This window comes from Salvia splendens, chromosome 14 (genome assembly GCF_004379255.2).
Source record: "Salvia splendens isolate huo1 chromosome 14, SspV2, whole genome shotgun sequence".
NCBI classification, from domain to species: domain Eukaryota; kingdom Viridiplantae; phylum Streptophyta; class Magnoliopsida; order Lamiales; family Lamiaceae; genus Salvia; species Salvia splendens.
This window is the reverse complement of record NC_056045.1, coordinates 1753332-1763961: the sequence shown is the minus strand read 5'-3', so window position 1 is coordinate 1763961 and position 10630 is coordinate 1753332. Positions and strand designations below refer to the sequence as shown.

Here is a 10630-nt window from a genome sequence, read left to right as displayed (position 1 = left end):
ACCGAACCGAAAAACTGAAATAGCCGAACCGAATTTCAAAATTTCGGTTCGGTTCGGTTCGGATATTCGATTTCCAGTTTTTTTGTTCACCCCTACTTGAATTGATTTTAATTTGTTCAATAGGTTATGGTGGGTTAAGTGTAATGTTTCGTATATGAGTATATCTGCCGTAAATAATAAAAAATAAAAAAAAATAAAAATGGGGCTTTGTCTCAATCTTTTCTTTTGAAAGGACTTGAAGCAGTAAACCAAATTTTGTAAACAATTCGAATACCAAGTGTAATTTAATTGCACTAATTTATTGGTGAATGAATTCAACTTTAATTTCCACGCCAATTTTTGGGTTACAAGACAAAATTGAAAGTTCTACTATACTGAAAATAAGAAGATCTTGGCTAAAATTTATAAACAAAAAATTAAGATTACTAATTATGAAATATCGAACCCAATTAATTAATGATGAATCAATCAATAACTCCAAAATCCTTTCACAAACTTGCAATGATTAAATAAATTTACTGAAAATACTTTGATATGCAATCACAAATTTGATAATTCAATTTTTTGTGGTTGAGCTTCAATATTGGGGCGGATAGGTACCACCATTTGGAGGGGGCGCACCGTAACCGGCGGGGGGCTGTGAAGTATTATACGCCGCCGGAATGTACGCGCCGGAGGCCGGCGGCTGGTAACCGCCGCTAAAGGGCGGCTGACCCGATGGAGGATATTTATTATGATTCGGAGCAGCCGAGTATGGTGGAAAAGGAGGCGGCGGCGCGGCGGCCGACGACGGCGGAAAGGGAGCGGCGGACGGATAAGTATAAGCCGGCGGCGGGAAAGGCGTCGGCACCGGATTGGGTGGATATGTGTTGCTGTTCGGAGCAGTCGAGTATTGAGGAAAGGGCGGCGGCGGGGCGGCGGCTGACATCGGCGGGAAGGGGACGGCGGTGGGATAAGTCGAAGTCGTCGTCGGGAAAGGCGACGGCGCCGGGTTGGGCGGATAGAGGTTGCTCGTATTGATAGGCGCGGACGTCGGCGGTGGGGCCATGTAAGGTGGCGTTTGGCCGCCGTATGGGAGGAGAGTCGAGATGGGCGCGCTCGGTGTGGCGTATATTTGAGGTGGCGGCAGAGCGTATCTCGCTGTCGCGTCGGGATTCATGGCCGGATTAGTAGCTACATAGAAAGTGAAAACATAAAATTAGTACTAGTAGTACAGATTGATTACGAATATAGTTGTTACGTACATAAATTGGAATTGAATTGAATTGAAATTGAAATATTTTTTTTATTTGAAAATTAGAGTTTCAATTTTAGGTGGTCCATACCGGCAGCGGGCGGAGGCTGAGGTGGGTTGCCGGAGTAAGAAATTGGTGCTCCGACCATGGTGGTAGGTACGTGAGGGAAAGGAAGAGTTGAATACTAATGCCTAGTAGTGGTTTGATTATGATCAACTTGTGTATTTATAAGTCAAAATTTTCTTATTTACAAAATAAAGTGAAAAAGCAAATTAGGGGAAGGGAAGCACCAAAGAAACTTCTTCTGTACGAGTTGACTTGAAATTCAGTGTTAAATATCTTTGTCCATGAAAAATAGAGCATATTTATCATTTTTGGTTGTCCACGAAAAATAGGACATGTTTAAAAAAAAGAAAAATATGGATCCTACGTTCCACTAACACTACTTCTCTCTTACTTTTTTCCATTCTCTTTTACTTTACTAATTCCACATTAAAACCCATGTAATACTCCAATATTAACACCGCTGCATATATTTAATTGGGAAAAAAAAGAATAAATAGGTCAACTACATGAAAAATTCAAAGGCAATTTTCTTTTATTTATTTATCTTGAAAGAATTCCAAGTTGATAGTATATTACAACTTGTAGCTTAGATTAGTTGCATGTGCAATAAACACTGCAAAAGAAGACTTCCGGGAAATAGATATACTACCAATAAGCAAATGTACACTTTCGGGAAATAGATATACTACCAATAAGCAAATGACTAAGTCAATTCAAACTATATATGCACAAGGTTTTCGGTCCCGACAGTTAACCGCGGAACCGTAACCGCCGGTTCCGGTTCAAGATTTTACGAACCGAAACCGTCACCGAACAGCCGGTTAACCGACGGTTTCACGGTTCCGGCGAGGTATTCGAGGCGTCAGCCGTTGGCAGCCAAGAAGTAGCTTTTTCAGACAGTTTTTTGACCAGAACCGGCGGTTAACCGCGAAAACCGGCAGTTAACTGTGAAACCGGCGATTTCCCGGTTCCGGTGCGGAACACAAGGCTGACAGGTTGCAACGCCGATTGGATGTTTCATGCATGTAAGCAAGGTAAGAGAACTACGTGGGCTTTGATTCCTAAATAAAATTGTGGATACGTAGGCAACTCACTTAAATTCGAAAAGTTTAACTTTTAAAGTTTAAGTTGAGCTCAAGCCCTTTTCAATTTTTTCCTTTTTCCCCCCATTTCATGTTTTTTTGTTTATGTTCCGACGACACTTGTAAATTATATCACATTATTGTATATATATTGTAAATTGTAATGTATCGTTGTCCGTTACAACTCAAATTCAATAAAATCGATATGATTTTTACCTTATTCGTCTTATTTCAATTTAAACTATTCATTGTCTTGTTCCAATTTATTGTATAAGTCCAATATTCCAAATTACATAGCGAAAAAAAACCGCCAAATCCGCCAAACCGAACCGAAACCGCGAGGAACCGTCTGAAAACCGGCGGTTCGGAACCGGATCCTGAACCGCCGGTTTTCGAACCGAAACCGGAACCGTGAAATAGCCTCACGGTTCGGTTCCGGTTCCACATTTGTTCGGAACCAACGGTTTACGAACCGTGGGCATGTCTAATTCAAACTAGTATGCTATCACACAAGATCACAATATTGATCCGTGTGACTGTAAATTTTACGGATATTTAATGTGAATCAAAATAGTATGGAGTGGATGCATATTAATTACCATTGCATCTGTCTTTTTGACGCCAACGACTAATTATATGTATCCAACTTCACGAATTCCATTTCTAGAATCCGTCATTGAGCTTAGCACAAATGGCAAAGGCGAAGCATCACAATGACAAGACCCTCTTTAGTGAAAGGTCTTAATTCCAGTCTAAACTGGAGGCGTGCTATTAGATACTGTAGAACAGTAAAATATAGATATAAGCGGAAAAGTAAATAGACATAGTAGAGAAAGTAGTAGTGTATTTGGTGTATTTTATTACTCAACACATGCCACATATATATAGTACAAGAGACTAAGCTAAGCTATGTCACATCACCGATGTGGGATAGAATACTAATATTCTTAACACTCCCCCTCAAGCGGGAACATCTATATTGTGTCCAGCTTGGTACAAAGTTCTCAAAAATGTTTTTCCTCAAACATCGGCAGCAATAGTAGTAGCCGAAACTATAGGGCAGTAGTAGTTGCATCTGTTGCATAAGTTGTAGCAACAGTAGTAGCAGATGCAGAGCAGTAGTAGCAGATGCATGGTAGTTAGTGTCAGCTGTAGCAAAGTAGCATCTGGACAATAGTTGCAACTGTAGCAGATGCAGGGTAGTAGTATCAGCTGTAGCAGAGTAGCAGTTGTATGACAGTTGTTGCAGCTGTGGCAGTTGTAGCAGATGCAGGGCCGTGACAGTTGTAGTAGAGTAGCAACCGCAGAAGTAGTAGATGCAGGATAGTAGTGACAGTTGTAGCAGGGTAGCAACTGTAGCAGAAGGACAACTGTAGGAGGAGGAGTAGAATAATAACTGCTGACAAGAACACAGGTAGATAAAAAGCAAGCAAGAGCGCATGCAAATAATAGCGCAGAATGCAGCAACGTAAAAACCCTAGTTTGGCCAGAGTAGCGGAGTAGAGCATAGCATAACTGTAATTTCGGAAAGAGTGGTATAGCAGAACCATAATAGCGCAGAATGCAGCAACGTCAGAAACCCTAGTTTAGGCATAATAGCGCAGTAGAGCAGAACAGAACATAATTTCGGGTAGAGTAGAGTAGTGACAGAAGAGCAGGGTGGGGATAGTAGAGCGGGCAGCGACAGAAACCCTAATTTAGTTCCTTTTTTGTTTTGGAAACCCTAATTTTCTAGAGACGGATTCGAATCCGCTCTGATACCATGTAGAATAGTAAAATATAGATATAAGCGGAAAAATAAATAGACATAGTAGAGAAAGTAGTAGTGTATTTGGTGTATTTTATTACTCAACACATGCCACATATATATAGTACAAGAGACTAAGCTGGGCTATGTCACATCACCGATGTGGGACAGAATACTAATATTCTTAACAGATACTTTTACACTATCAAGTGGAATATCAACTATCAAATAATTAGAGCATCCACAATGGCGGATGTCCCGGCGGACGTCGGACCGGCGTGCCGGACGTCCGCGCTGGACGTCCGCCATTAGGCAGTATGCATACGGATACGGACGTCCGCTGCGGACACCGGAGTTCCGCGGCTTCTCCGGACCGTCCGTCGGGACGTCCGCCATTGCGTTGACACGACGGACGTCCTGATTTTTTTTTTGTGGATGTCCGTCGGGATGTCCTTGGGGATGTTCGTCATTGTGTAGTGGGATGTCCTTATGACGTGGCAGTGCAGTGGGATGTCCTTATGACATGGCATGAGGTGTTTTTGGGAAGTCTGTCGGGATGTCCGCCAGGACATCAGTCCCATTGTGGATGCCCTTAGGCTTAGTTTTGACCTGTATTTTACTTAATTAAAGTTATAAGTTGAGATTATAACATGAAAATTAATGCATAGCACATTCATGATTATTGGTAGGAAGTCAAATTAGTACTGCTATATACCAACCATTGTTTCAATTGGTTGGCATTGACCATGAATGGGACAAGTTGGCAATTTTCCATATTTTATTATAATACTAAGAGCATCTCCAATGCACGGATGTCCCACTCGGACATCCACTAGGACTTCCCAAAAATACCTCCTGCCACGTCACTAGGACTTCCCATCCCACTGCCACGTCACTAGGACTTCCCCTGCACAATCCGCCCTTCTCATCGCCCTTCCCACTAGAACTTCCAGCAATTGAAATAATCACAATTATTTAATCACAATAAATACCGGACGTCCGACCCATGCCACAATGGCGGACGTCCGCCCACCAGTCGCCCGGACGTCCGAGGACATGCGACGTCCATACGGGACATCCGTATCCGAGTGCCTTCGTTACAATGGCGGACGTCCAGGTCGCCCGTCGCGGATGTTCGACCGGACGTCCGCCATTGGAGATGCTCTAACAATTTCAATTCTAAAAGATTGAATCTTGTTTAGAATTAGACACAAATCCTCAAATTTAATGACTGGTCATATTGAAAATACTGTTAGTAGATGTTAGATGTGCTATTGATGAGAGGTGAAGTAACTAATAATATGGAACCATTTATCATGGTGGCAGGTATGTGAATGACTTGATCTTCTTCCACATTCATCAAGTGGGTAAATTATGCTTCTGCACAGATGGAAGTATGGAACCATTTATACTTCATTAATTAAGCCATCACAAATAATTAATGCAACTAATTCAGGTGTTATTATGTTGTCATTATTGTTTGTATAATGCCTTACTAAATCAATTAGAAGGCCATTTCTTGCCAAATCCCACTTATTATACTTATGTAAATTTAATATACACTTGCAAACCATACATCAAGTATTTCATGATATAGTTATGGACATGAGCTCAAATACATGTGATTATATCATCTTTGTTAAGTGTTAACTCTGTTTTTCATCACAACTCACTCTCCTAATTCAGCCTCCCAAATCCCTCTTTTCGCATTATAGGAGGGCTCTACTTCCTTGACTAGTTTATTAGAATTAATATATAATTTTCCCTATCTAATGAACTTGTTATTTCAATCCTATTTCTTTAGAAAATTTATCTGAGGATATAAAACACTCAATGGCTCACATTCCTAATCCCAATTAGTCCTCAATATAAAACAGAAAGATTTCAGAAAATGGTTTAAATTCACTATTGATCATTCGAAATTTGAGATTCAATTTGCCGACCTTTCGGAATATGAGATCGAGGCATTCGAATTTTTCAGAAGAAATTTTTACCTTTTTTTTAAAAAATAATTTTTCTCTTCTTTCTCGCTCAATATCTATGAAAATTGACCAAACTACCCCATAGTATTGACACCCCAATTTGTTTGTCTAAACTTTCTCGTTCTGAAAAATTAACGCATTGATCGATCCTTGAATTTAATTCCAAAGTTCCTTTTTTTTAAATTACTCTATAAAACTTCGTAATTAAAAAATTTCGTCTCTCTTCTATCTTATATTTTCTAATTCTCCGCTTCCTCTTCCATTTTCAATTTCCACCCTAATTTTCTCAGTTTACCATGGCAAACAACATAACCCCAATGGACGCTTTCAATCTACTGCGCGTATCGTCAAATAGTGTCAGGAAATTAAGAGCAACAGACAAGAATATTTAATTTAGGAGTCGTTTTTACATCAGCAGCAGCAGAATGTGATAATGGTTCTAAACGAGGAAGAATTCATTTTTTCCTTAACATTTCTTCCCACTTACAGTGGAGTTCTTCAAGTTTCTCAAAATCTGGTCACAACACCGACAAAGAAAAACATACCTTATTACATCTCCTCCACCTTCACATACTTATACTTCCCTGCCAACTTGTAAACTTTTCCAGCCATTTCCTTTGCTGCGATAAGCGTACCTGTCCATTCGGGGTTCCCGGCCAAGAGAGTTATTGGCATTTTTCAAATCAAGCTTGTTATTCTCGCACACTTGCATGAATTTGCATGCCTCGTGGACCAAGTCAGCATGCTTGCCCGTTGCAACATCAAGTGCCTGTTTGTTTCGATTCAAGCTTTCATTCATAACAATGGTGTAGCAACCGGCAAGAATATTTAATTCAGGAGTTTTACATCAGCAGCAACAGAATGTGATAATGGTTCTAAACGAGGAAGAATTCATTTTTTCCTTAACATTTCATTCCACTTAACAGTATCAGGAAATTAAGAGGGGTTATCAACCAGCAAGAAGATTTAATTTATGAGTCGTTTTTACATTTGCAACAGCATAATGTGATAATGGTTCTAAACGAGGAAGAATTCATTTTTTCCTTAACATTTCTTCCCACTTACGGTGGAGTTCTTCAAGTTTCTCAAAATCTGGTCACAACATCGACAAGAAAAGTATACCTTATTACATCTCCTCCACCTCCACATACTTATACTTCCCGGCCAACTCATAAACTTTTCCAGCCATTTCCTTTGCTGCGATAAGCGTACCCGTCCATTCGGGGTTCCCGGCCAAGAGAGTTTTGACAATTTTCAAATCAAGCTTGTTATTCACTCACACTTGCGTGAGTTTGGATGCCTTATGGACCAAGTCAGCATGCTTGCTCGTTGCAACATCAAGTGCCCGTTTGTTTCTATTCAAGCTTTCATTCATAACAATGGTGTAACAATTTTTTTGTTACGATCCATTTTTTTAATTGGTTGTGTGAGAGAGAGATGAAGTATGATGGTAAACAGAGAAGAAGAAAGGTGGCAAAATTCCAAGAAGGGACGCCATGCAAAAATGTATCCGCCATTTGGACCCTGAAAAACAAAGTTTCCAGCCATGGTATAGACGCGAGAGCTTCTCGCGTGTCTTAAAAGTATAGACGCATATTCCTCTCGCGTGTTAAAAAGAAGAGACGCGTCTTCCTCTCGCGTGTATTAAAGAAGAGACGCGTCTTCCTCTCGCGTGTTTAAAGAAAACACGCGACACGCTCTCGCGTGTCTCCTTGCTCCACAAAATCACTCCAGACGGCAGAACATACGACATTACGCGAAGAAGAGAAGAAAATCGGCGAAAATTCTGCCCAACCAGCCAAATTCGAAGCCTAGTCCGCTAATTAGCTCTCCCATTCCAATTTGAAGTATTGTTAGGTAACTTTCAACCCTTATTTTCGTTTTTATTTGTATATTTTAGGTGGGGTTATAATAGTTAGGGTTCATGGGGTAGAAATCATTTTGTTGAATTTGGTGTTGAATTATTCAATTTGGTTGATTTTATCTTGAATTTGGTTGTATTTGATGTTGAATTATTCAATTTGGTTGATGTTTTGTTGAATTTGGTGTTATTTAGTTGCATTTGGTGTTAATGTGGTGATTAAATTTGGTTGATGTTTTGTTGAATTTGGTGTTATTTTGTTGCGTTTGGTGTTAATGTGGTGAATGTGATTGATATTTTGTTGAATTATTGAATTTGGTTGAACTATTGTTGAATTATTGAATATGGTTGAACATGGTGTTAATTTGTTGAATTTGATGTTAATTTGTTGAATTTGGTTGAATTTATTAAGTGAAATTTTTTTAATAAAATTTCGTTTATAATTAAACATGTTAAATTTTGATTATATTAGGATGTCGCGATATGGACCAGAAGATCCTTCTGTTTTGCATTATCAGCACAGTCATATATCACGCAAGGCGTGGGCAGGCCAGGAAACAACCTCGTTCAATATTCGGCGCTTTGAGGGACATTTCTGGGAAATCGATAATCATCACAGACGCGTGATTGATTATGTTTGTAGGCTTGGTTTAGGTGGAGTTCTTTTCTGTGGTAAGGCTCTGGATGTAGATCATTCGTTGATCACAGCTTTAGTTGAGCGTTGGAGGCTAGAGACTCATACATTCCATCTTCCCGTAGGGGAAACTACCATTACATTACAAGACGTTCAAGTATTATGGGCTTTACGTGTAGATGGAGTACCCTTCACAGGAAATGGGTTTTGTGAAACTGGGTGGAGGGGTTTATGTGAAGAGCTCTTGGGGTTCCATCCCCTTCAAAGCGAGATGAAGGAAAACGGTATCTTGGCATCCGCGCTAATACATAGGATGACAATTCAACCGTTAGGAGATGGTCTCGAAGATGAAGCCTACATTCAACGGGCACATATGATTGTGCTTGTGCTATTGGGAGGGTTGATCTTACCCGACGGCTCAGGGTGTAAGATACCTCTCATGTGGTTGACCCAACTTCGAGATGTAGAGGCTGCCTCTATGATTAGTTGGGCGAGTGCTGCACTTGCTACATTATACCATAATCTCTGTGAGGCGTCTATGGGCAAAAGGACAGACATTGGAGGTCCGTCAGTGCTCCTTCAGCTTTGGGCGTGGGAGAGAATGCCCACTTTGAGACCGGATTTTACAACGGCACGTATACATACAAACAACACGCCATGTGCATTAATGTAAGTTTCTTAAGTTTGGTTGTTTCCTCTAATTTGTGTATTTAATGACAACATATTTAATTGACATCTTTTGTTATTGTAGGTGGACTGGGTCCTATATGATAAACAGAGCCCCCAAACATTCGGTTCGACATTATCGTGAACAGTTGTCATTACTCCAAATAGCCAGGTAAAATGAATAATGTTTGATATATATTTGGGTAATTTTAATATAAACTTGTTATTGTAGTTTATTTGGATGCCCTACGTGGACCGTCAATTGCCAGACTCCTGCCTCGATATGAACAACAGTTGGAGATCTGTGACGTACATTGTGTGTTGGGCTATTGTAGAAGCACATGAACCTGAGCGCGTGGTTAGACAATTTGGAGGCACGCCGTTCATCCCGGAATTGCGTGATTGGGGTTTCAATGAAACTCACTTCAAAACCAATCGTCGTGGAAAGGCTAAGACGAATTGGGCTGTGCAGAACAAGGCCTACATCCAATATTGGGAGAGAAGGTCTGAGTTCGTTACTAACGCTTACATGGAGCCTCTTGCAGACCACGTGCAGGTGATGAGGACTCGACAATACATGGAGTGGTATTTTAAAATTACCATTACATATATCACGCAGCCGGGTAGGCTTCCAGAAGTAGGGATGAACACTGTTGCATCATCATCTACAGTCCAAGTAAGTATTGTATTTTTATAGTTGTTGTTTCATTTTAAAAGTATGTATGTTATTAAATATGCATGTTTTATTTGTTACAGGCGGAGACATTGGCACGTATATTTCAGATGTCGCGAGGTTTTGACCCAGCAGACGCCGTAGGATTGTTGCACGAGATTAACAGTCTTGCTCTTAACCTCTCTCCCAGATGTCAAATTTGGTACATCTAGTGGTTCATCAACCTCTCTCCCAGATGTGTTAAATTCAAAGCTATGATATTCATCATCCCTCCTAGATATCCCGACGTCAAAACTAGGATAACCATCTCTCCTAGATGTTCCAACATCATGATGAGTGATAGGTGGTTCAAATTGCAACGCAGTGGGAACATGAGTATATTCAATAAAAAGTTCAATTTGACGTGGATTTTCACCAAACATATACTCCAACAAATTAGCATCCACTGGTGTAGCTATATAATTCACCACTCCACTAAAAACCACAGGATGCCTCCATGTTAAATCAATCGTATGTGCATCCAACTCAATTCCAATTTTTTCACATATCATTGATACAAGCTGATAATATGATATCTTTTCATTCAATATAATAAATGAATTTGCACGAGGGGGATCATAAGCAACACCCAAACCTGGGAGCTGAATAATTTTCCCATCCCAATATAAACTCACAAACACCATT

The 10630-nt window shown here is 40.2% G+C and overlaps 1 protein-coding gene across 1 annotated transcript; it reads right to left on the bottom strand.

Annotated features, from left to right (window-relative positions):
- Positions 1-429: 429 nt before the first annotated feature.
- On the bottom strand, positions 430-1435 carry LOC121763947 (extensin-like). Its single transcript, XM_042160039.1, has 2 exons — positions 1326-1435; positions 430-1173 (listed from the first exon to the last, which is right to left on the bottom strand). Exons 1-2 carry the CDS (start codon positions 1381-1383, stop codon positions 578-580), a joined length of 654 nt encoding a protein of 217 aa, XP_042015973.1. The 5' UTR covers positions 1384-1435; the 3' UTR covers positions 430-577.
- Between the last annotated feature and the right edge of the window lie 9195 nt (positions 1436-10630).

Excerpts from the sequence above, each read along its gene's own strand:
- LOC121763947 (XM_042160039.1), bottom strand. The coding sequence starts at position 1,383 with ATGGTCGGAGCACCAATTTCTTACTCCGGCAACCCACCTCAGCCTCCG. Across the intron at positions 1,174-1,325 it reads TCAGCCTCCGCCCGCTGCCG|CTACTAATCCGGCCATGAAT; the intron begins GTATGGACCACC and ends CTTTCTATGTAG.